A 27,610-nucleotide genomic window follows, 5' to 3' on the forward strand; every position below is an offset into this window, starting at 1 on the left:
TCCTTGAATATGATACCTTGGAGTCGTATACCATAATTGATCAATCACAAAAATCTATAACTCCGGCTATCCAATATATGCAATTGAAATTTATAGGGATGAACACCTATAAACATTGAGAAATTAGAATAGTTACACATGTAGTATATAAATTAATTCAAAATAAATTATAATGGAAATAATATTGTACTATACCATATCGACCTTCCCTTATGGTTTGTAAAACAAGCTAGGGGTATAATCTGCCTCAACCATCTTTGTGAACATCTTGAGAAATCGATACTCCTTTGTCGGCGTGGTAATTCAACTATCATATGCCATCCCTATATATCCTACAAAGAAGGTGTGCGCCGTCGTCCAACGCTGCGAAAAGATCGTCTGGTGATCATCCTGGTACCGATGTAATATAGCCAAGAAAGAATCGACATGCTGAAATAGATATAAAAAAGTTGAATTGTGTTAGTTAGTGACAAATATATAAAACTTTATATAGTAAGTGTAACTTACATCGTCAGTCAACCACTCGCATAACTCCACAACAATCCTCTGGAAACTGTCCCTTGACTTCGATCCAATGAAATAAAATTCATGCTCGTCAGATGCTACAGCTCCGGTATACCACGCGAGGAAAAATTCCTCACGTTCTGCATCAGAAGATGGAATGGTCCAAAGTTGTCGTTTCGTCCTTAGTTTAATTGGATTTGTATACTGGGTGCGAACGAGCAAACTCTTCCGGATGACCCATCCATGTGTAGTATGAACCAACTGAAAAAACATACAACTGTTAAGTCATTATTTAATCTTAAGTAACAGTTACGATTTAATCGACTAATATTACCTTGTTGATGTATGCCAGAGGAGGTTGGGCGAGGGAATCCTCTATCGTAATCAAGTCAACTGTCTGTACCCCTTGAATGGACTGCAGAATTAATTTTATATTGTCAATGATCAGTGTATATGAATATATACTAATTATAATAGATATATCTCATCATAGTTTTCATTGGAAACATCCTCTCGTAAGTCCTCCCCCTGTGAACTAATATCTATGACCCTTTTTCTAAAACTGGAGATATCAACAAGTAACCACAACCACTCATTCTAAGAATGAGATAAAACATTTCAAATAAACGTAATAATTTGAGAGACAAATTGATCGATGACATTTCATCAAAAAATACACTACCTCAATGGTCGAGGAAGGTGTACATAGAGAACTCTCGATCAAGAACTCCTTATGGCTAGTACCCTGTATGAATGAAAAGAACAAATTGGTTAGTAATATTTCATATAAAATATAATAACTACAATTATTAAGGATCTTGTGTATGTATGTTTATTAGAAGATAAAGGTAATAATGTAAATGGAAATTAATTAAATTACCTAAAATTTAGGGGTGCAAAGCTAAATTGTCCAAATTTTTTAAATTTAAACAAAACTACCCTATTTCACTATGAAGACAAAATTGCCCTTGATGAAAAATTAAAGAAAACGATGAAGTTTCATTCCTAGCAGCACAAAAACACATACCTAGCTACACGATATCGTAGACTCTCTCCGGTCGATTTTCTCAGGCGAACTTGGCAACATTTTAGCAAAAAAAATGAATAAAAAGGTTAGTAAAACAATCCATGTCATGTTTTTATGCATTTTAGTGTAAGATTTAGTCGATTGGATGGGGTATTTGGGTGTTTAGACTTAAGATTTTGAATTGAAATATTTGTTAAAATTACTTGATTTGTTGGTGTTTTGACTTTATTTTTTTAGGACTTCTGTATTAGATTAGTTGTAGCGTTGATTGTTCATGAAATGGTATTTGAAAAACGAAGTTTGAAAGATGAAATCTCACCACACGAAATCGACAGTCACTACCGAAGTTTTTGTTCACCACACAAATTCATGTGATGAGATTTCTTGGAGACGGAAAGGTTTTGTAATTTTTTTAAACTTTCTAGAGCACATCATGTGGTTAGGGGCCAAAGTGCGAGGTTTTAAACAGTGAATCGTGTGGTAGGTTAGAATTTTAATTTTGAAAATTTGTTGACAAGTGAATTCATGTGGTGCAGTGTCTTTTCAAAGTTTTTAACCACACAAATTTGCGTGGTAGGCTTGGGGGGAAGAATGAAATTTTTTCATAATTATGAGTGTTTTAAATATTTTTTTATAAGGGGCAAATTTAAATTTTTTCATTTTAAGGTTTTTTGATGTGTAGAATTTGAATTTGAGGTTTGTTTTTCTGAATAATCTATCTATGTTTAGAATTGAATCATTTATAATATAAAATTGATATAATTGCAATTTAATTTTTTTACGAGGAGCTCGACAAAAGAGAAAAAGGGATAAGGGAAAGTATGGAACGAGATTCTTTATCGAAAAACACTTCAAGGCTCAAGTTACTTCACGTGGATATAATAATGTGAGAGTCGTGATTAAGAAAATATTAATAGAGCAACAGTTACAAATACTTCAGCGTACTTGTTTCGGATACTTCCTAAATCTTAAGGATAACCAATTCAATGGAGTGTTAATACGCTTCTTCATCCTAAGAGTGGTAAATTAGGCAAATTTGAGTGATGAGTTATGGTTTCGAGTTAATGATATTGACGTAAAGTTTAGCGTGTATGAGTTTATCATTAAGACAAGCCTTCGATTCAGTTGAATATTAGATATTAACATGTATATTCCATCGAAGGCCACAAATAAGATCCAACATACATATTTCCATAGGTGTAAGTCAGTTATATATGTTGATCTGAATCACATTTTCCAACAGAGGCCTTGAGGGGAGGACAACACTGATGCAGTAAAGTTTGTCTTGTTGTATTATCTTCACGTGGAGTTATTAGAGAGTGATTAAGAAAACAATCCAATAAAAGATGTTACAATTGGTTGATAATTTTTATGAGTTCAATGTATACCCATGAGAAGTACGAGTATGGCAAATGACGTATTGATCGATATGTGATAATATCTCCTAAATTTCTATGGATTTCAACCTTATAAAGAAGAAGGAAAACCTTATAAAACAATATGGTATCATAGGGTTCCCGTTGGCTTTCCAAGTAATTGTGACATTTATTAATTTAAAAAAAATGTGATTAAAATAGAACTGGTTTAATCCGATTGTAATTTTAGAAAGTAATAGATTTAAATTGAAATTGTAGTTTTGGATATATGCGACACTAGATACACTACATCGATGGGTGGATATCACATCAGTTTCAGGATTTGCCTCGATGTTAGGGTGGCATACGAAAGATATCTCAGGATGGGATGTTATCCTAACTATCTTCACTGGAGATGTAATAAGTAATAATTTGTTATTAATTAAAATATGAATAAGGTATAATAACAAAGTTTACTTAAATAAAAATTTGCAAGATAATGTTAATTTTCCATTGGTTTTAACTTCGGTGGAGAAAACCGCAGAATAGTTTAACGATATTGTCCGATACACAAGGATGTCAGATAGACAGTCTTCTTCATCGACATCCTCTCCATCCTTATCAAAAGATGCATCATCGAGTCCTCTTAATATTACTTCTTTGGTCGTTGCTCTGTTTTATATCAAGGTTCTTGTTCAGTTCTTGTCATTGATCCCACTCATGTCACTAAGTCCACTCTTGTCGATGCCCCTATTATGACCCCTATCATCGAGTGTATATCATTAGAGCACTCAGTTGTGCCCTAACCATCGAGCACACATCAGATGATCCCTTTGTCACTAGACAGGATTTCTCCATTTGTTATTTTGATGTTGCATTGGCTCAATAGGGCAATCTTCTTAGATTGTTTGACTTGTATGGAGGATAAGATAACTCGTATGGAGGATAGACGATCTCATCTTAGCATAGATACTATTGTGCACGTAAAAAAGTTAATGATATACCAAATATTCTAGTTAATTAAATATTCAAACATATAAACCCTATAATAATTGTATATATTGTTATAGTCTTCTCGTGACGATGATGACAGACCATTGAGAGAGGTTTTGACATTCACATCTTCACCTACTATTGAGGTAAGTACTAAACTTTTTGAGTATATTAGAAACGATATTTCAGATATACTTTTAGTATTTTGTTAACTTATGATTATTGATATTGTTACAACATCAGTTTTTTTAATGAGGGACAATCGAGAGAGGATTCTATATTAACTTCTGATATAGGCGATGAGAGATCATCATATGAGGTTTCCCTATTGACACCTTCTATGATGGTTTAGGTAAGTATAACGTTGTTTATAAATGTTATATCTCAATTTAGCATTCATTTATCGATTCCATGTTAACTTGTTGCTGTTGACATTATGATAGTGCCCCCGTATTAATGAGGTCGCACCAAAGGGGATCTCATATTGACATATGTTCTAATAGTAGAAGTACGTATAATATTGACTATAGGCATTATAATCTTTGTAAAACACTTTGATTAACTAATATAAAATGTCATTATTGTTACAGGATGTCGACGATGATGAATCACCCCATGAGGTTTTCCCATTAACACCTTCTATGATGGTTCAAGTAAGTATAATGTCATTTGTAAATATTATATCTCAATTCAATATTCATTTATCAATTCCCTATTAACTCGTTACTCTCAACATTATGACAGTGCTCCGACATTGATAAGACTACACTGAAGGAGGATCCTATATTGACATCTGTTCTGATAGTAGAGGCATATATAATATCAACTGTAAACATTGTAATCTTTGTAACACGCTTTGATTAACCAATATACAACGTTAATATTGTTACAAGATGTTGGCAATGATGGATAACCCTATGAGGTTTCCCTATTAACACCTTCTATGATGGTTCAGGTAAGTATAATGTCGTTTATAAATAGTATATCTCAATTTAACATTCATTTATCGATTCCCTATTAACTCGTTATTATTGACATTAAAATAGTATCCCGACATTGATGAGGTCGCACTAAGGAGGGATCTTATATTGATATCTATTCTGACAATAAAGGTATGTATAATGTCAACTATAGACATTGTAATCTTTGTAAAACACTTTGATTAACTAATATAAAATGTTAATATTATTACATGATGTCAGTGATGATGAATCACCTCATGAGGTTTACCCAATGACACCTTCTATAATAGTTCAGGTAAGTATAACGTTGTTTATAAATATTTTATCTCAATTCAACATTTGTTTAGTAATGTCTTAACTTGTTATTATAGACATTGTGACAGTGCCTTAACATTGATAAGGTCACACCAAGGGGGATCATATATTGGCATCTATTTCGACAATAGAGGTACATATATTATTGACTGTAGATATTATAATTTTTGTAAAACATTTTGATTAACCAATATAAAATGTTAATATTGTTACAGAATGTTGACAATGATGGATTACCCTATGATATTTCCCCATTAACACCTTTTATAATGGTTCAGGTAAGTGTAACGTCATTTGTAAATGTTATATCTTAATTTAAGATTCATTTATTGATTCCCTGTTAACTTATCTTTGTTGATATTGTAACAGCGCTTTAACATTGATGAGGTAACACCTAAAGGGGATCCCATATTGACATCTATTTTGATAGTAAAGATACGTATAATATTGACTATAGATATCGTAATTTTTGTTAAACACTTTGATTAACCAATATAAAATGTTAATATTGTTACAGAATATCGGCGATGATAGATCACCCCATGAGGATTCTCTGTTATCACCTTCTTCAATGGTTGAGATAAACTGTTTGATTAACTAATATAAATTGTTAATTTTGTTAATATAAATTGTCATTTACCTTTTTATCTGTTGTTATAACGGGATATCTGATTGGTTTATCTCAACACCCCAAGCAACGATAAAAAGGTGATTGATATTACCCCTTAGGATGATGACTTGACTAACATTACTTGTCTTGGGGACGATATGGTTCAACTCCCAGCACAGGAGGAGATAGTTCAGGTATGCAAATTTCATTAATGTTTTCATTATATCTTGTATGTATGAATAAAAAGTATATTATTTATTTACTATTTTTATGTATTCAACACCAGTTGGTCCAAAAATTTGATATAGTCGGCATGACCTATCTTGAAAATTCCTCGGCCATGACTCTTGTCTTGCAGAAGGTATTGAAATAAATTTGAAAATCTCACGAGCTAATATAATTTTAAATGATATATTATTTGTTTTGGTATAGTATTTTTGCATACTTCGTCGTCGAATTGTCAAAAAGGAACCGTTCGTTCGAAGCCCATACACAAATTCGTTAAAACTAAGGATCCAATAGGCGAGGCCTTTTGTGCCATTATCAAATACCGAACATAAGGAAATTTTCAATAAATAGTATATAAAACCTAATTTCATTGAGAAACGAGAGGTGTACAACATAGAGATAAAGACCAAAATTGCCTTCAGGGGTACAACGATGAAGACTTCTGGATGGTTGTCTAATAAGGTGAGTTCACTTAGTCAATTAATTTGGTTTTTTAATGTAGAATGTTTGCTCAGATGCGTGATAATGTTATATTGTATATGTTTTTACAATGCTGGATTCTTTTTTGGAATTATTACATTGAAGACAACATGATGTTACGATAGAGGTCTGTCAAAACTAGATGATAATTCTGGGTTGTTTTATTGCACATATTCCTTATGAGTATGTTGCGTGGATGAAAGATCAGTTTAACTACCAGTTTCCTTCACTTTTTACATGACTGGTTGATGCAAATTATCCCCTTGACTTATATTTGCAACCTTGAGGTACGGTGGATGAGGTCAAAATTCGATAATCAATTACTTTACAAGGATTATTAAATTAAGGTTTAATATATGTATTTTGTCAATGTGTGTAGGTTATTATCCTAATAAACTATAACATTGCACACTAGGTAGCAAGCGTCTTGGATTTTAAGGAATAGAAGATCACAGTTTATGACTCGTTATATAGTTTTATTATTGACCTAGAGATATTTAGTAAAAAGATGTTAGGGCATATATCGATGATACCATATTTACTAGCTGTGAAATCATTTTGATCTTACGTGGGCCAAACTCCATGAGACAATTCATTTGCATTGCATAGGGTGGTGGATATACCATAACAAGCACCCCTATCAGGGGATTGTGGTGTGTTCGTATTTCGTTAGGTAAAGTATTTAACACTTGGCCAATCGTTATCTTTTGAGGCCAAGGACTCATTATGTCTATGCACGTGTTTAGTCATACAACTATTTTTCAGAATATTGATTGACCTTTATACTATGAGCATTTGTATATTTAAATATATTTATTCATTCATATGTTTTATGCATTAGTATGTTTATATGTTTATTCATTTATATGTGTTTGTCCTTATATAGTTACTATAACTGATCGGTCAAGTAAACAAAAAAGGACTAAAAATGTATACATAAAATCAACATTGACATATATAATAATTACAAGTCAAAATCTTATAGATATATTAACAAATACAATTAAAAGTTTTAAAGATGATATATCAAAATCACAAACTTTATATATAAAGTAACAAATACAATCACAAATTTTATATCAAAATGAACAAGTACAATCACAATTACAGTTATCTTCAGCCTTTCTTTTTAGTTGTTAAACTTGATGGTACGAAATTAGGCATCGAAATAGGACTCTTGCTATTTTATCTCATATGTCTAGGTTTCTAACATCGGCTACAAACAAATTGTTCAATAACCTCACCTTATGAAGGAATTCTGTTTTTATTTGTTGGATGTCTTGTGCGGATGACGATGAACGAATGGTGGATGGATACAGCACCCTTTCTCGGCATGTAACCACTCTGATTGATCTTTTAATGGATTAATGACCTCTACGTAAACTACAAGATAAAAGGCAGTGTTGTAGTAAGGATGCACTTATTAAACACAGGTGGTGGGCTTTACATATCTTGCAATGACGATGACATGTGTGTAGGGAATCTATGATAGTTGAAATTTTCTGCATACATATGTCCTCTCTGCAAGGTCGACCACACCATCATATTGGCCATTATTTAAAATCTCGTATCATTCAAATGCAATAGGATGCACCTTCAAGTTTGAAGACTTTTGCATATCTTTAATAATCTTCTCATCTGCCCAAGGTGTTACTGGGCTGGTGCAAGCATCTACAAATCATATAAATATCAACACATGATAAATAATTAAGTATAAGTATACATAAACACATTTATAACATGTTATAATATTGAATATGTACTTACTTGTATAATTTCTTTTTTCATAAAATCGTCATTGTAATATACCTTTGATAAACTCGATAAGCATAATAATGGACAAACCCTGAGTGTGTCTGACAAGTGCATTAAATGACTCAATGATATTGGTAGTCATTATATTGTACCTATGCCCTAGGAAATATGCCCTTGTCCATAGATCATAACCCACCTTACATAAGTATGCTGCTACATCAGGGTGCATATGGGACAATAAGTTCATTATCTTTTGAAATTCATACTCTGTGAATGCCTTAGCTATTTTCCAATACATCTATACGACTTTTGTATTCTTCTTATACTGAGGTCGTATGTTACAGTGAAAGTGATGCCAACAACAATCATGGTGCACACCTGAGAAGACTTCAACCATTGTAGGGAAGATACTAATATATCAATCTAAAATCATTGTTAAATGAGGTACCTCACCCAAACAATCCTTCAACTTTATTAAAAACCAATATTATATGTCATCATCTTCCTTGGGATCGATGTCAAAAGTCAACGAATATATTTGATTATTACCATCTAATGCAACAATGATAAATAATTGACCTAAATATCTGCCTTTTAAAAGGGCAGCGTCAATATAAATGACTGGACGAATATATTATTGGAATGTATGGATACTACAATCCAATGCAATATAAAAGCATTTAAATTGTTCCTTCTCATTCATTAGTGTATGTGTCATAGTTCCTAGATTACAACGTACTAAAGTGTAACAATACTCTGGTAGCAACATAAATGACTCTTCGAGTGTGCCCTTTAATGATTGAGGTGCCTAATTTCTTGCTAGCTATGTTTGTGCATATGATGTATCAATTTTATATTAGTTGACGATGTCCACATTGATCTCTTTAGTCTATACACACAATCAATTAATATAAATCTGGCCCTCAAAATTTGCCTTAAAGCTTAGGCCCTCGTTTGCCTATGATGAGGCAATATCTATCTCTAGGACGTGTGTTGGTTATCCATATGACGTAGTTCAAAACTGTCACTTTCACCCACCTTGTTTGCCCTTGCATGCCAATTACATTGTTGATTATGATATTTAACCTCCCATTTGAATGTGTCTAACTTGTGCACTCTAAACTAATATCCTTTCTCAATAGTATCTCGAGTTATTGCATCAATTACATATTATTTACTTGAAAATAATGTACCAATTTTTGGAGAATCATCATCTCTTTACACTCCTTAGCTTCTGGATATGGATGGCTGGTTAGAAAATTTGGGCAACCAATGAAATGCATCAATACGAACATTCCCACCATCAAGATTTGTTTGTAGGAAACTACTTGTATCTACAATATCTTCATTAACATGTGTCTTCTCTTCGAATTACAGCTCCTCAGTGGGAATACCATGCATAGCCTTCTCATCAAATTCACTCCAATATGGAAATTTTTTTTCGTTGCCATGAACAAATTCTTCTACATTATACAATACATCAATATGAACATCATGTAAGTACGCAAAGTCTTCCTTAGAAATTTCTTGTTTAAGATTGATTCTGATATTTTGAATCCCTTTTAAACAAATCTTATGAATTTGTGGATAACTACTTGACTCATCACCTAGCAAATCCTCATCTGCTTGTTGCACCTCATAACTATCATCATTAAGTGTAGTTATTACAAAAACTGAAACACATTTTTTGAAGAGGTTAGTCAGACTATTAAGAACCTCAACATCTTTATCATTTGAAATTTCAACAGAAATGTAGTCGACAAGATGTCTTGGTCTCATTCTTATTTGAATATTAAATACCTTTCAATCTATATTACACTTTTCGCTCATCATTTGGATTAATCTCTTTAATGTCATGTACTTTGGAATTTTAATCAATTTCTTATTATCTCTAGCATATTTTATTATATTATCACCTCTTTTTATCAATTCTCCTCTATTTAATTAAAGTTTATCTTGCTATTTAGATTAATCTTACAATAAAATATATAATCAACATAAATAACATGACCAAAAATACTATTTACATATTTGTGTTACATTATTTTATTATTAAGTCCGAGTTTCGTAATTTTATTTTTATTGCACAATTACACTTATTTCATAATTCTATTACATATTGTGATTGTTAATATACTTTGATTTATTTGATACTAATTTTTAAAAAATATCACTTTACCCCTATATCACAAAATATCATTTTGCCTTCAAATATTATATAATATTTTAACACTCTTTATTGTAAAATATCATTGTACCCCTAAATATTATCTAAAATCTCTAACACCCTTTATTATAAAGTATCATTTCACCCCCTTACTATTATAATTACAAAATAGCCTTTATAATTTTTATCAATTTAATTTTTACACACAACTCTAATTTATTATATAAACACCACATATAATTGCATTATCATTAAAAGTAATAATGATTAAAGTTATAGTACATATAAATATCTTGATATTATGAACTTTTTTCTTCTTATTCGAAATCACGATCATAAACTTTTTTCTCTCTCTTAAAATCTCTCTCGGGGAATGAGTAAAATTATATATGTTTATAGATAAAAGAACAGATATGGTTTATATAGAATAAAAGAATCGTAGTTTTGGTTTTTTTTTTATTTATATTTATGATATTTCTATTTAAATCCTTTAAAATATGAGTATTTTTTTTAAACCACAAGAGTATGCACAAATTTGTTTACTATCCATAAAATATGGGTAACTTAATTAATTTCCTTAACGTAAATATATTTAATTAGATTTGTGTACTTAATTATGTTGGTAAATTACAGTAAATTAAATTGATAAATTAACTTTAATTATATTGATTAAATTTTATATTTTATATAAAAGATATATATACACATATTAATTTATGAGGATGTTTTTTTTATTACCTTAGGAGTAAACCGACAACTAACAAAATATATTAACAAAAATTTACAGTGGGTAGGTTAGACCTGGGCATGATTCGTGAACCGTCAGTTTCGGTTTGAAACTGTCTGTTCACGGTTTGAAAATATAAGGACCTTGAACCGAAACCGTAATAGGACGGTTCGTCCACGTTTCGGAACTGATGGTTCCGGTTCATGGCCCCGGTTCGGAACCGACTATTTCGGTTTGAAACCGATATTGAACTGTCAATTTTAATACATGATCTTTATTTAATTTTTAAATTATTAATTACAATAATTGAAAATTAAAAGAAAGACTTGGATTTAATTTTTCAATTAAACTTCCTACGTATCTTCTTGGGGTCTATAAGTTGATTTTCATTTACATTTGATATATGTGAATATTGACAAAATCTCCTATTATCGGAAGAATTTCCACTACTTGCCATTTTTTGATAATAAATAAAATTAATTATATAAATAAATTATATAATTAATTAGAAAAGATAATACAAAAATAATAAATAAAATTAATTATAGAAATAAATTCTATAATTAATTATGAATTGTATAATAAAAATAGAAATTAGAATTAATAAAAAATTAAGAAAGAATTTAATTAAATTTAAGAGAATTTGATTGAATTGAAAGATTGAGAGTATTAAGAGTTGAAAGAATGAGAATGAGAGTTTGAAAGATTGAGAGTGAGTAGTAGAGAGATTGAAATTTGAGAGAATGAAATTTGAATTGGTATATATATAGAAAAAAAATTTGAAAAAATTAAAAAATAGGGGGATAAATTGTAATTTAAAAAATTACAGGGGATCTTTGAAAATTGCAGGGGACCATTTGCAGGGGACTGGGTCCCCCGCAATTTCTTCTTCTGCTGCAAGCCAATGGTTCCCTACGCAAGGAATCGTTGGCTATTTAAATAAATTTTAAAAAAATTCTAAAAATTCAAAAATTTTCGGTTCAGCACAGTAAACTGCCGGTTTATATATCAGTTCATAAACCGGTGTGAACCGGTGGTTTCACGGTTCCAATTTAGGTAAGCCGGAACAGAACCGTCAAAATCCGATTTCGATTCTGGTTCGGTCTGGTTCCGGGTTTACCGGTTCAGGTTCCGGTTCTGATTTCATCCGGGCCTGTTTAGGTCCGGTTCACGGGCCAAACCGACCCGTGGCCAGGTCTAGGGTAGGTAATTGACATTTTCAATTTATTGATCAAAATTTCAGCCCAGCAAGCATGGGAAAATAACCATTTAGCGTTATCCAAACCATTAATTTATTAGGAAAATGTGTAGAGTATACAATTATGAAATACTGAACTGTTCAACTTCATATAAAGGTAAAACAGTAATGGTATACAATAAAATATTTTATGTAAAAATAAATTAAAATTACTAAAATTAAGAAGCAACAACATTAAAAATAAAATATTTTGAAAAATAAAAAAAGGAAAAAGAAAAGGCTAGATGGAATTTTCCCTTTCAGATTTCTTACTTTTACTCTTATGAACTACTTTGTTTACTGTAATAAAGAATTATATTAGTAATTTATCTTAATAAAAAATTTTGATAATTTTTTATTATTTATTATAATATGATAGAGAATATAAGAAATAATGTGAGTATCATCTCTACCTTAAATATTAAAAAATTAATATTTTGATTTTTTTATAATTATATTCTTATTTATAAATTTTTTAAGATAAAAATATCTTTATTTTTAATTAATATTATAAGTAGTATAAAAAATATTTTAAAATAATTATACGCAATGATATTAAAGTAAAATAATATCTTAATATTATTTTATTATTTTTAAATAAACACAATAATTATATATATATAAATTTTTAATAATAATTTATATTTATTAATCTTATAAATAATTTATCTTCAAGATAATTTTATATTTTTAATAATAATAAATTATCCAGATCAAACACATCTTTATACGGTATATTTCAAAAATTGCCTAAAGTAGATATAATTATAAAAAATAACTTGAACTGAACAGTTAAATTAGTTATATCAAGATTTGATAGGCAGTTCGGTTTGGGATTTCCACAGCTCACTTAAGGCTAATTGTTATGCCGATGTCAACATAATTTTTTATAAAATTTCTAAAATTGTTAGGACAATTGTACCCTACCACTAGTCTAAAATTTTGTTTGGTTATACATTAATCTAACTTCTACTTTTTATTTAATTTATTTTAACCATATGGATTTGTATTATATCAACAATGTTAATGTCCAGGTCAGATTGATTAGACCAAAATCGATATAGGCCAACCCTTTGACCAGAACAAAGCCCGATCCAACTTTAGATGTTCAAGCCGATTTTTGAAACCCTGGTGGGTGAATTGATTTTCTCTCTGTTTTTGTCTTTTTTCAGCCAATAGACATATTCTCACTCAAGGTTTATTCAATTGCCAAAGTAATCCCCACTAACTTTTGAAAATCTAAATATTCATTTATCATCCAACTTCTGTTAAAATTTATTATTAGTTTCAAGACTAAAAACGTTATTTAACCAGTAATATTAAAAAAACTAAAAATTTATCTTTTTTCTTTATTTAAATTTTAAAAACTAACAATTTTCTTGTAGCATCATATTTTTTAATTTTGAAAAGTAATTTTTTCCTTTAACTTTAGAGTTCTTTTTCTTACTACTCTAGTGAACATCTTTGTCTTTGGCGATTTTATCTTTCTATCCTAAACCTTTGTCAACTTTCTCTCTCCATCAATGCTCGAAGACGAAGACGAATTGTCTTTGTTTTTATCTCTTCATTGACGAGAGAGACAAAAATAATTTGAGGCCGAACGAGATTCAACAAAGAGTTTTTAACTAATTCGACGGATTTGTCGAGTCATCTTTTGAAGGGAGTTATAAAGAGTAATAGAGAAAGAAGGTAGTCAATTTCAAAGAGGAAGACAATTGAAGTAAAGAAGGTCATCGAAAACCTTAAACTTTTTTGAGTTAACATTAATAGGAAGGAGAGTACAATTTTTCAAAACTTACAATAAAAAAAAAATTATAAATTTTTTAAATTAATATAAAAAAATAAAATAAAATTTTATTTTTTTAATATTATTAATTAAATAATAATCACACTAATTTTAATGGATTTTATTTATTTTAACTTTGATGCTAATTTTTGAACTTCTTTTTCTACAGCAAATCGGCAAAGCCATTTCTTACCTTATAAGCAATTGTCGATTGTGGAATGGTGAGGGCTAACTGGCACCGACCATGTTCCCAAAACGACACCGCTTCTTGATCAATTATGTAACCCAACCCAACTAACCTCTCTTCCTACCTGTCGGTCTTTTTCATCTTCTCCCCCACAGAGATTCAGATTGTGATGTAAGAGATCTTCAAGCGAGCGCGTCTCTCATTTCCCTCCTTTCTTCAGCGATCGGAAACCTTAAATTCTGATTCATCCATTCATTTGCATCAATCTCTTCTTTGGATTCGGCCATGGCGCGCCGTTTCTCGATTCTCTTTTTCTTGTTTCTGATCACGTTCTCATTCGCTGCCGCCGATGACGCCTCAATGGACGACGATTCGTCTCCTAAAACTCCTGGCTGTAGTAATAAATTTCAGTTGGTAATCTTTATGTTCTTAATTATGATTCAATTTGATGCATTCTTTGTTTTTATTCGTTGAATTAGGTTTCACCGAGTTATAGCTTCGAAACCATAATTATCAAATTGAATGGATTTTAGAGGATATTATTTTTAGGTGTAGCTCGATTGATTAGATAGAATTATGTATGTGATTTAACTGAATATTGTAGTGGCGTATCTGTCTCGATTGTTGTTGCAACAAATTGTTGAAGGAATTGAGCTGTGATGAGTTAAAATGTGAGGAAAAAATGAAGATAGAACAGGTTATCTGCTTTTTGTGTGATAGTAAATAAGGTGTAATGTGGGAAAATTGTGTTGCAATAAAATCTGAAGAGCGGATGCCGGTAATAGAAGATATCACGCATATAAACTGTGGGGAGAAATAATAAGTTGCTTAATTAACTTCAAGTATTGCCAAATGTTCTTGCAAGAATGGGAGATCGGGTATGTAGGTGTAGGACTAATGGTTGAGGCACCTGCTTATGGATGTTTCATGGCTACATGCTGCAAGCAAGTTGAGTTATTTGTGTTGGAACATTGTGTTTGTTTGAGGTCAAAATAACTTTGTGTACAGTATGTGACATTGCAGGGATAATTGTCATTTGTGTGACTCCTAAGCTTCTTGGTTAATTATTTCAATGGTTACTTCTTGGGTATAAGAATATGTGTTACTTGTAATTTCTTTTTCCAGGTCAAGGTCAAGAACTGGGTCGATAATGTTGAAGGTGAAAGTTTTTCTGGGTTAACTGCAAGATTTGGGTCGTTATTGCCTTCTGATGTTGAAAAGGGGCATAAACTTACTGCTGTTTTTGCAAATCCAGCAAACTGCTGTTCAAATTCTTCTTCCAAGGTTGTGCATTGGTTTTGCTTTGTTGAACTTGCCAAAATATACTTCTTCCATTGCTATTTAGTTAGATGATTAAACGGCATTCAGCATTCAGCATTGTCATTGATGTTTTTGGTTTAAAGAGAGAACTCAAAAATGAAATTAAAAAGTTTGATTTTGTTCTCTCAAAATCTGAAAATGCATTATTATTATATGGAAAACAGTATTTGAAAATGACAACAATGAATATGTGTTTGTTATCATTTCCTATTGATGAATATGAAGTTTTTACAGTAAAGTAGATGATGAAAATATTAAATATAGCAAACATCCTTTTCATGTTTTGTGTATGTTCAATTTTCTAGTTATCCATGTGATTATCTGTTTTTCCTACCTTTTCTTGTTAAAGAAGGGGCATATTTATTAAACAAATATTCAATATTTTCCAAGATAATGTAGGGCATAAGTGTGGATAAAATTGGAGATGAAAACGATATTAAGCGCACCCTTATTGTTTTTCTGGAATCTGGATTTCAAATGATTTCTTATACTATGTCCTTTCTTAGCTTCCCAAAGTTGTCAAACAACTTGCAAAATTATGGGCAACTTGTATCTCAATTTTTGATTTTTTTTTTTAAATGGTAAATAAATATGTTTTCTTTAAAAATCATTGGCTTAATGTGGGTTAATGAATTAAATTTGAATTTCTGAGGCATATGGGTAGAAATGGTTTTTCTTGCTGTTTCGCAGATATCTGGTTCAGTTGTCTTGTCTTCACGTGGTGATTGCGCCTTTACTACTAAAGCAGAAGTGGCACAGTCAGGAGGTGCTGCTGCCTTGATTGTGATAAATGACCAAGAAGGTTAAAATTTCATTTAACTGCAAAGTTAGATAGTGTATCATGTGAACATGATGGATTAGTTGAAAATGAATTTTTGCCCTGTTTTTTGACCTTTCCAGATCTTTACAAGATGGTTTGTTCTGAAAACGATACTTCTCTAAATATCTCTATTCCTGTTTTGATGATTCCAAAGTCAAGAGGAGATGCTCTCAACAAATCCCTTGTAAACAAAAAAAGAGGTGAGGCATTTGAGATCTCTCAATATTGTGAAACTTTGTCCTCATTATCTTTAAATTAAATTCTTGTGATCTTCTTCTATTATACTTGTATATGATACATTATAGTTATTCTCAGCTCCTCTTTGTTTCTAGTTGTCTTGTTAGTGTGCAACATATGTGTCTTTCCCCTTTATTCAGTGGGTTTTTTAACTCTTGGTTTTTGCTTAAATGCATAATTTGAAGATGGAATCTATTTAATATCTTTCATAAGAATAATTATATTTGCTTTTCTTAAGAAAAAGGGATGTAACACTTTACATGAAATAAGTGTGGGCTTTCTTGGCCCTTTTTTTTTTTTTTTTTGTAGTGTGATGGAGAATCTAAGGTTATCTGAATGGAACTTTTGGAAGGAACCGTTATTGTCAACTTAATGGATTTTGGAGATGTTTATATAGCTGAGTGTGCAGACTGTACCGTAGTTGTATTCTTGAATTGTCTTGGCCTCTGCTTAACCAAAGATATCAAAAGAAAAAAATAAAAGAAACCATTTCTGAGCAGTTTATGTATACATTTCACATGTAGATACTTATGTTGTTCTCTAGTAAACATATAGTGAGGAGTTCTGTTCACATTACTTCTTGAGATTCAGGGACTTGACACATTGCATCTTTCTTGACTTTTGGATTGACTGCACCCCATCCTCAACCCTAAAACAAGTTTCAAAAAGAAAAAAAGAAAAGAAATAAAAATACAACAACACTGTTACACTTTATTAAAGGTGCCCTTGATGTTGAGGAATCTCTGTAACAAATTACTGCCATGTTCATTATTTTATAATGATTGTGCATATGTTTTTGATGAGGATTGCTTTCGTGCCTTGTTCTAAATAAAGTATTCTTAAATTCTTAGGCTTATTTTTCTTGATGATCATTTATAAATGACTATATGATTTTGTTATGCAGTTGAGCTGTTATTATATGCACCAAATCGTCCAGATATAGACTTCTCAGTAATTTTATTATGGATAATGGCTGTGGGAACAATTATTGTTGCTTCACTTTGGTCTGAAATTACAAATGAGCATACTGACGAACGCTATAATGAAATATCACCAAAGGTGTACTACTCAGCCTTTATTCCCTCTTATTGGTGTTTATAATTAATTTCTATGTCTAGCTGTCCTGCAGCATGCAATTATTGACATGTTTTATGGGGATCTTGATTATATTCAAATACTATTTTTTATGATGATACCAGGTTGATTTAATTTATATAAAATTGTTGATTGCTGCATGGTAATTTTGTTTCAACTGTTGACGATCAGCATTGCACCTTCTGGGACTGCTTCCCAGACGTTCATAGTTAATGGATAATGCATTCTCACTTTAACTTCTTGTTTCTTGATGTTCGTAGTGATTTGCAGTTTGACTGTCCTTTTTTAATTCAGTCTATGCCAACCTTTGAACAACGTTACCTCACCGATGGGCCTTAGGCTAGTTAAAATTAACCATTTTGTTTGTTAATATTTAATTGACCTCTGTTATAAGACAAGTTACTGTATGACAATTACACATGTATTTTTAAAAGTAATGTTCTTTGCATTGATATCACACTTGAGAAGATTGACAGTTGATAACCTTGTTGGGTGAAGCTTATTTAGTAAATGTGTTTTGTGTGCTTGTGTAATAAAAAATCACTATCTTATTATGATGCTAATAATTTAGTTAAATAATTTTCAAGTATTTTATGTTAGCCCCTATAACATATTTCTAAATTTAGGCTTTAGTAGATGTTCAATTCATTTGCAATTAATCTAGAGTAGCATCCTAAAGATGTTTAATATACTGTTAGTTGATGCTGTGTTGTTTACATGAAGTTTATGACCTCTGAAAGATTATGGTTATCTTAGGGCAGACTTATTAGATCTGAGTTGCCTGAAAATTAAATTTTGGTGTCAGTTGAAGGCCCCTTTTGATATTAAACCTGTGTTTTTTTGACAAGCAGTCAAAGTTTCTCTCCTCCTCTTGCTCTCCACTTCTCATTGTAACTTATTTTACCTTTCGCTTCTTGAATTAATTCCAGACCTTATATAGATGGTAATGCCTCAGTCTAGTTTTTTCCGACTAGCAATTTGGTTGACCTTGCCTTAAGCCACTTGTCTTTTAGTTATAAGTTCAAATGTGTGTATAGAGTTATGGTTGCCATTTCAAACTGTTGTTAGATATGGATTATTGTGTATAATCTGAATAACTCTACCCATTTTCAGTCTACTTGTGAATTTGAGATTTTTTTTATCATTTGTTGGGTGTTTGCAACGATAATTCACTTTGCGTGTTTGTTATTGCTTCTATTTTTTATTTATATATATTTTTTATTTTGATTCCTCAATTATTGTAAAAAACATGTTTGAATAATGAGGGTTGTGTGACTTAAGGCATCATTTCTTTCATTGTTCAGGAATCTCTTAGCATCCCATCAGATGGAGATGATTCTGAGAAGGAAGTCCTTGATATCAGTGCAAAGGGTGCTATAGTTTTTGTTTTTACAGCGTCCACTTTTCTGGTTTTACTGTACTTTTTCATGTCATCTTGGTTTGTCTGGCTGCTAATTGTTCTCTTCTGCATTGGTGGTGTTGAGGTAATCCTTTTTTAACCCCATAATACTTTATTTAACTTTTTGCCACTTAAATGAGATAATGCTTGCACAGCAATTTTATTGAAGCATTATTAAATGGGTGATATCATTTTTAATAAAGCATACTAAATGTGAATCGTGGGATGATATTTATGGTCTAATATAAAAGTCCATTAATTTGCTCATTAGTTACTAGTTCGTGAAATATCTTACTTAAAGAAGAGGTGGATAATTTTAATCTCGCTGGTATACTTGTGGTAGCACACTACCTTGATCCTTATGTTGTGTGGATATTTCTTTCAACTTTAACATCATTTTATTTTGATGTCATCTCCAACAATAATTGCATGTCTGGTGTTGTGATGAGATGTGAGTATAAAGTCATCTTGGGTTTTTGTCTCTCTTTTGCGGAACCAAATATATTTGAAGGGTCTAATTCTCTGTTGGAGTTGTTTATTGACTTAAGTTGACCTGGAGGCTAACTTATCATTTTGAAACTACAGCCAGGTATAACTTTACTGTTAACTTTTGTTTTTTTTCCTTTATTGATATGATTTCTCAATTTTGAACTTGTCTTGGAGCTTGGTGGATTCAATATATGTGAGTTATTATTAGCTCTTGTCAATGGAAAATGGATCGGATAAAACTTCTTGTTTATCATACAATGGGGATGGAGAGTGAGTTTTGTCATTAGTTGTGTTTGGCAGGGTTTGGTTTGGGCACCAAGTGTTTGGGAGCCCTTTAGTCTTGCTAGATTTTTGGATGTAATTTTCATTTCAAGTGAATAAGAATAATTTTGTGTGCATACATGTGCATGTAATATCTAGGCACTGGCCAATCTTTTCTAGCATGCTTATACAAATTGAATTTCCTTATGCTATTTCATTTGGTGGTAATATTATGTAACAATAAATGCGCTGAGCTCATTGAGTATTTTTTGTTTTCAGGGAATGCATAATTGTATTGTAACACTGGTGTTGGGGTATGTGCTATCTTCTTCATCCTGCTCTAGTATCTACAAGTTGTTGGTTGTTTTAGTAGTTCTGGGGTTTCATTGCCAATTTTAAAGAGAAAAACATGTTTTTTTTTTTTCATTCCTTGTTTATGTACACATTTTTTTTGCTATGAAGGAAATGTAGAAATTGTGGTCAGAAGAAAGTGAAATTCCCTCTGTTTGATGAGGTTTCTATTCTATCACTTGTGGTCTTACTGTTCTGTGTGGCATTTGCTGTTGTCTGGGCTGTATATAGGCAGGCCTCATATTCGTGGGTTGGCCAAGATATTCTTGTAAGTCTCTACTATGTGCTTGGTCCATTATTGTTATTTTTCTTCTATATGAGTGACTGCAGCTTTGGAACATGTGATTGTCTGATTTATGCTGCTATGTGATAGCCTTTTCTGCTGTCTTTGACTGTGGAAGTCCCTCTTACTCTACTCTTCACTTCTGTTTTGTCACCTGCCAATATTGATACTAATCTGGAGGATTAAATGAGTTCTTTTGCCTTAAGTGGTCCCTTGTGGAAGCTATGGCTATACATTATATTCTCCTAGTGTTTCTAATTTTCATATTTTCCTTTCGTAAGCATAGTTTTGGGGGATTCTCATCCTGTATTGGATAAGGCAGTTTACTTTTGGTTAATTTTGTAGGTGTCAGTAGCAGCACAAGCCATTCTGTGCTCTTTACATGAAAAATAATATTTTTCCTATTTGCTAAAATCTTTCCTCTTTTTATTCCAAGAGATGGGGTTGGATTGGAAAATAACATCTTATTAGCGATGCCTATTATGCATTGAAATTGAAAAGGCTTCACATTATGTTTGTTATTCTATCAGTTAAATGTTTTGGCGGAAGTTGTAGTCATTGTTAAGTTGGAGGTGATTGTCAGTCCATTTCTTGTAAGCATTACTGTAGTTGATTCTGCAAGGAGGTGTTTCCTGGAATGAAAAACTTAAGATAGATTCATTGTATCGTGGGGCTTCTTTTTTGTGTCATTTTTCTTTTTCCTTTTGGATTTTCTTAACCATTGATCAATCTTTTTTCTTTATTTTTGAGCACTTGTTTACCTTTTCTATCAAAACGAAAATGAATTGTATCTTTTAGTGAAATCCCGGAAGTCAAAAGAAATGATATACTGTTAATATGTATATATATAAAATTACGGAGACTTACGATGTTTTAATAATGCCAAAGAAAGGACCAAAAAACTTGTATCATTTTAGACAAATTATTAATTGACAGTATTACCTTATGTAGGATTTTTCTGGTATTACTACTATTTGCTTGAGGCTTATCATGCTTTCTATTAGTTGTCTTATGGCTTCCAGAATTGAATTGAATATACTTCCACTTTCCACCATTCTTTTTACCTGACATAATATTTCTGTTGCCAGGGTATCTGTTTGATGATAACAGTTTTGCAGATTGCTCGATTACCTAACATCAAGGTATGCTTGTTTAGTTTGTTCTACATTGACAATTCACATCATGTACCTGTGCCCTGATCGTATTGTCATGACTCAGGTTGCTTCTGTACTTCTTTGTTGTGCATTTGTTTATGACATCTTTTGGGTCTTTCTATCACCGTTAATATTTCACGAAAGTGTTATGATTGCGGTAAGTTGTGTTGTTCCTTTTTTGGTGTAAAATTATTCGATGAATTTGGATATTATGATAGATGGGTAGATCTTTTTTTTTTTTTCAACAAAAAAGCCTCAAAGTATTTCTTGGCAGATTTATGTTTTTAAAAAACTTTTCTTATATAGGTTGCTCGAGGTGACAACAGTGGTGGAGAATCCATTCCCATGCTTTTGAGAGTACCCCGATTATTTGACCCTTGGGGTGGCTATGATATGATTGGATTTGGGGACATTCTGTTTCCTGGTTTGCTGATTTCTTTTGCTCGCAGGTAATGTATGTTGGATACGCTAATCATCAGAATGAGTATGATTATCTGCTTATTGTAGAATTTCCTGAGCTTTGGAAGCTCCCATCATATGGTTTACTTTATTAGCCAGGAAGAAAAGGGCATTAGAGACCCTAAGAATTTTTAGCTTACAGCCCCAATTACGATTTGTGTATATTGCAGCACACGAGAAAATCAAGCAAACTTGCACCTATTATACAACTAGAGGGTAGATAAATAAAGACAATAAAGCAGGAACTGCGTAAAAAAGGGAGGAAAAAAAAACACTATGGAGCATCCTATACAGGGCAACTTGTATAATACAAACACAGAGCAAATGTTGTTTTGAAATGTGGTTTGTTGATAAATTCTGGTTTAGGAAAGATGGATGGTACTTGGTATTTCATCATCACTATGTGGGAGAGATATTTTAAGCTGTGTATTTATTTGATTGACGTTAAGCAATTATGGTATTATCACATCCTTCAAGTACAAGTTAAAGCTAATTCCTTAGTAGTATATCATGCTGTATTGTACAAATTCTAGTTTCTATCTTCTGTTATTCTAGATTATTCAAAGAAAAACTAATCAGATGTTGAACTTGCATTTATGTTCTTAAGAAAATTTATCGTCCTTACTCATAATTGCAGACTTCTAAATTGTCTTTGTAGGCAGATTTGAAGTCATAAAACCATTTTGTTATAAGTTCCTAAATTTTGTTCAGAATTTTCTACCGATAACAATGATCTCACCAGTTTTGTGAGATACAAAGTTCGGTTTTATAGGTTTATTTTTTCTTCTAAGCATGGTCTGGATGTAATGCCCTGGCTGAAAGCAAGAGTTTAGAAAGCGGTTTAGTATGGTTTATAAAATATCTGAAATTTTTTGAAAACTCAGGAGTCAAAATGTGTTCCCGATCATAGATGATCTTGACTTAAGTGCTAGGCCCAGATGGCTGAATTTGCTTTTTGTGTGTTTGGATATTTTGCCTGATTTTTTGAGTTTGCAATTGGGCTTATCTTGGAAGGGTTTCACAATTTGTTAATGAGGTGCTTTTTTGTATCTTGCTTTTTTGTTTGGTTCTCTCAGATATGACAAGGCAAACAAGAAAGGTTTATTAAAAGGATATTTTCTTTGGTTAACGATTGGCTATGGAATTGGTGAGTATCTTTGAATATTTTCTTTCTTTTGTTCTTGTATTTTTCTGGTTATTTTTTGTTTCTTTTCCAGTAGGGATGTTGGGACCTGTAACTGAGGAATAATGTCATAATTGAGGATAGTTTGAGTTTCTGTTTTCTGTGTTGAGATGAGGAAATCTGTTGAGAGTAAAGTTGGTGGACAGTGTTATGGTGTCTTATGAGAAGAGAAACAAAAGTTACTGTGATGATGAATACATAGTAGTATGGTAAGAGAAGAAAAGAAAGAGAATGGAAGAGAGAGAGTTTAATTGTTAAGAGAGCTTTTTTTTTAACGCTTACTAAATTCCAACGCTAAATTGTTAAACACTAGGCTTTAGCAGTTGAAATAAATGTATTCTGTCTCTGATGTTAGGAGAGACCTAGGCTTTAGCAGTTAACACTAGGCTTTAACTTCAATTATTTACAAGTGACAAGATTAGAATCATTAGATGTTTCACAATGTCTGCATCAACTTTCAGAATGGGCTTTCAGTGGGGCAAAACCGCACCATATTTTTATCATTCTGACTCCATCTGTATGTAGCGTTCTGAACTCTGACAAAAAATTCATTTTTTCCGGTAACCATTTTAAAATTTCTCCATGTCATACTTTTCTTTGGAAAATAGATGCCTAGTTTTTTGTTTCTATTGCTGCAGTTTTATGAACTGACCACCAAAAAGGAAATGGAAAGCATTTATTAGGGCCCTGTAAATCTGCCTCTGCTCTTATGCCTGCCACCTTATGTTTCTACTGTGTCTTAGTTGCTATACATGCAAACACTATATTGATTTATCTTCTTGTGCTTGTTACTGATGGAGGTATCTCCCGATGCAGGTCTATTCCTCACATACCTAGCTTTATATCTAATGAACGGGCATGGGCAACCGGCACTCCTCTATCTCGTTCCTTGTACACTAGGTAATGATTTGTATTAATCTCACGTGGACTGGTGGCATCCTCTAATCTGCTTAGTAGAGGGATATTATGTATACTAACCTTTTTTTTTCCAACATTATCAGGACTCATTGTTGTCTTGGGTCAGAATAGAGGGGACTTGAAGGATCTATGGAACTACGGCGGAGAATCATCCTCCCATCAAACTTCTCTTCCAGAAGCTTGAATGACCGCAAAAGATCTATAGAAGAAGCTTAAGATGTGTTGCAGCTGTGTGGCTCGACCTTCTTCTTGCAAGGTATTTTGGGTAAAATTAGCACAAAAAAATGGTGGTAAAAAGAGCCGCAGGGATGTACAATAAAACCCAAGTTAGCTTTAGAATATGATTAATTCGATCATGTAAATGGCCTTTGTATCTATTGAATGCAGGCCATTTCCTCTATGCATTCTCGACACCCATCTATTTTGTATTATGCATCAGAGTGAAATGAAATTCTCGGAGAAGTTTTACTTTTCTTCTATTCTTTCTCGTTAAAAGTTTTAAGTCAAATCTTTGTAGTCAAGTAGGTACTTGGAAACAATATTCATTTAAAAGTAGTATTATCTTTATAAATAATAAATATAATTTTATATATAAATAATAATCATTATTAAAAATTTAAAAATAATAATAATATAGGAAAATTATTTATTACACAATTAAAAAAATTATAAATATATTTTTTATTTTAGAATTAATTATGAATTTTCTTTTGGGTCAACTGCAAGCAATATAACAAATCACTGACTTCTGGAGGTGATATTCCATGGACAAGTAGATTTTTTAAACTATTAAATGCATGCTTTTTTAACTTATCTCTGATGTCGACTCAATGAAGTGGCTGCAATACCCCTAGCCACAAATGGTGGTTATTTTGATTTTCCCGCCAGCTGTTGCTCACCTCTTGGACAACTATTACTGACGTCAATCGAAGTACTTTTTTCAATCCCTTTAATCATTTTGGGTACCGAATTTTTTTATCCTTTATTTAAATCTACTATATATAAATATATATATATATATATATATATATATATATATATATATTCATTTTAAATTTTAAATAAAAATATCATAATAGTAATATATTTTTTAAAAATATTTTTATTAATAAAATTCATACAGAAAGAAAGAATAATATCGTAATAATAATTTCTTTCATTTTTTTCAGTTGTCTAACAAGATAAGAAATCTCTCTAATATAAAAAAAATCTTTAACAGAGAAGATATTTATGATTGAACAATAAAACCAATGAAAGAAATTCATTTTAAATGATTCAATTTAGACACGAGAGGAAGAGATGAAAATTATCAAATTTCTTTAAAAAATTCACATTTGTTGCAAAAATTTTACAGCAAAATCATCCACATTCAAGTCAGTCTTGATTCAAACTCTTATGTTATGTGTTTTCTTGTTTAATAATTGAAAATCAAATAATGTAAGGTAAATTTATTTTTATGACTTCATGTGAAATATAATTATATTATAATTTCAAATTGTTAAATTGTTTAATGTTATAATTTCAGTTGTTGTATTGTTTAATATTATTATAATATTGTTTAATGTTGTATTGATGGTTAAAAAATACGAAAATTCATTTTTGCATAAAAACTAGATGAAGAATAGGTTGGCGAGGCCAATCCCTTTGGTTTTTCCACCAACCCCCCCAGCTTTCCGCCAAACGAATTTTAAACGTGGCTTTTTCATCTTGACTTAAAATAAGCCTAAGAGCATAAAAACACCTATGTTCAAACCTTGGGCATTATAAGGCATGCAATGGATTGGTATTGGTGTTAAACAATTGTGTTTAATTAGCTCTCTGCCAACTGTTCTTCATCTGGTTTTTATTCAGAATTGAATTTTCATATTTTTTAACTATCAATACAATATTAAACAACATTAAACAATATAATAACATGAAATCACAACATTAAACAATCTAACAATGTAAAATCATAATAAAATTATATTTCACATGAAGTTATAAATATGAATCTACTTTATATTATTTGATTTTCAATTGTTAAACAATAAAACATATAATATAAGGGCTTGAATCAAGTCTGACCTAAATGTGGATGATTTTACTGTAAAATCTTTACAACAAATATGAATTCTCTAAAAAAATTTGACAATTTTCATCTCTCTCCCTTTTGTATCAAAGTTGAATCCTTTATAATAGTTTTCTCTCACGAGTTTTATTATTCAATTATAGATGTATTCTCTATTGAAATTTTTTTTTTATATTACAAAGATTTCTTTTCTTGCTAGAAGGTTAAGAAAAAAGAGAGAGTACTGTTATGATATTTTTGTTTAAAGTTTGAGATGAGTGATATATTTGTATATACAGTTTAAAAAAAGGATAAAAAAATTAATATCCCTTTAATCTTGACCTTAATGGATCTTCCCATGTCAATTTCTTCATTTCCAATTCCACAGGCCAAAGTGTCATTCTCTAACATCTTCATCCCACCTCAATCTTATAATTTTTAATTGGTTTTGTACATTCTTACTTTTGATCAATCACTTCTAGAATCCTGTTTAATGTTTAGAGAATTAATATTAAGCTGGTAATTCACCCATGACCTAACACAACTTTTTTATGGTTAAACCATGGTTCACAATGGTTCAATAACTAAAATCATTGGACCATCACCCGAAACCGTTATTGTTTCTAAGTTTTAGTTGGATCGATTAAACCAACCAAATTGATCAAGTTTAAAACCATGATTAAATGTTGTTTGAACATTATAAATCTGATCAATTGTGATAATATACGTTGGTCATAGTCAAATAGAAAATAGTTTAGATTTAAATTCTGAGTAATGATTGCTTTTCACATAATCATTTATTAATTAATTTTTTAAAATAATTTTAAGATATTTGTTTTTAAAATTTTCAAAATTATATTTGATCTTGAAAATTAGATATCACTCGTATAAAAAGATTAAAATAGCCATTTTTAAAAATATTTTTACTATTAATTATATTAAAATTTAATAATTTAATAATTATATCTTAATTGAACAAAATTAAGATGATTACATTAATTGTATAAGTTCAATTTAATAGGAGATAATAGTTTCCCAAGTACACATAAGATGAAATAAGAAAATATTCTTCTAAATTTTGTGGAGTTAATTAAACTACCGAGTGAAGTTCTTCTCATTTTTTATGAGTGATGAAATTTCTATTTGCATTCTAATTTAATTTTAGGGTAGACAATATGTCGTATGTCTATAACTTGTTGTTTTGTTGATTATTTATTAAGTGTTGTATTTGTGAGTTTGATGAAGAAGAAATTTTATT

The 27,610-nt window shown here is 31.0% G+C and overlaps 1 protein-coding gene across 2 annotated transcripts; it reads left to right on the plus strand.

Annotated features, from left to right (window-relative positions):
• The first annotated feature begins 14,377 nt into the window (after positions 1–14,377).
• LOC123220719 (signal peptide peptidase-like 2) lies at positions 14,378–24,781 on the plus strand. 2 transcript variants are annotated; one of them, XM_044643276.1, is made up of 14 exons: positions 14,378–14,747; positions 15,459–15,617; positions 16,344–16,455; positions 16,554–16,673; positions 17,615–17,769; positions 19,110–19,289; positions 20,234–20,268; positions 20,426–20,573; positions 21,677–21,730; positions 21,807–21,899; positions 22,049–22,191; positions 23,278–23,348; positions 24,201–24,284; positions 24,386–24,781. In XM_044643276.1, the coding sequence occupies exons 1-14, from the start codon at positions 14,619–14,621 to the stop codon at positions 24,484–24,486; spliced, it is 1,584 nt and encodes a 527-aa protein (XP_044499211.1). In that variant the 5' UTR covers positions 14,378–14,618; the 3' UTR covers positions 24,487–24,781. The 2 variants fall into 2 exon arrangements, with proteins under 2 accessions (XP_044499211.1, XP_044499210.1); XM_044643275.1 differs by having other exon boundaries at positions 14,379–14,747; positions 20,417–20,573.
• Positions 24,782–27,610: the final 2,829 nt, after the last annotated feature.

The sequence above is a fragment of the Mangifera indica genome, chromosome 7 (assembly GCF_011075055.1).
Source record: "Mangifera indica cultivar Alphonso chromosome 7, CATAS_Mindica_2.1, whole genome shotgun sequence".
NCBI lineage: Eukaryota > Viridiplantae > Streptophyta > Magnoliopsida > Sapindales > Anacardiaceae > Mangifera > Mangifera indica.

Coding starts and splice junctions, on each gene's coding strand:
- LOC123220719 (XM_044643275.1), top strand. CDS start 14,619: ATGGCGCGCCGTTTCTCGATTCTCTTTTTCTTGTTTCTGATCACGTTC. Junction 20,574..21,676: donor GGGTTGGCCAAGATATTCTT/GTAAGTCTCTAC, acceptor TTCTGTTGCCAG/GGTATCTGTTTGATGATAAC. Junction 22,192..23,277: donor CTGATTTCTTTTGCTCGCAG/GTAATGTATGTT, acceptor TGGTTCTCTCAG/ATATGACAAGGCAAACAAGA.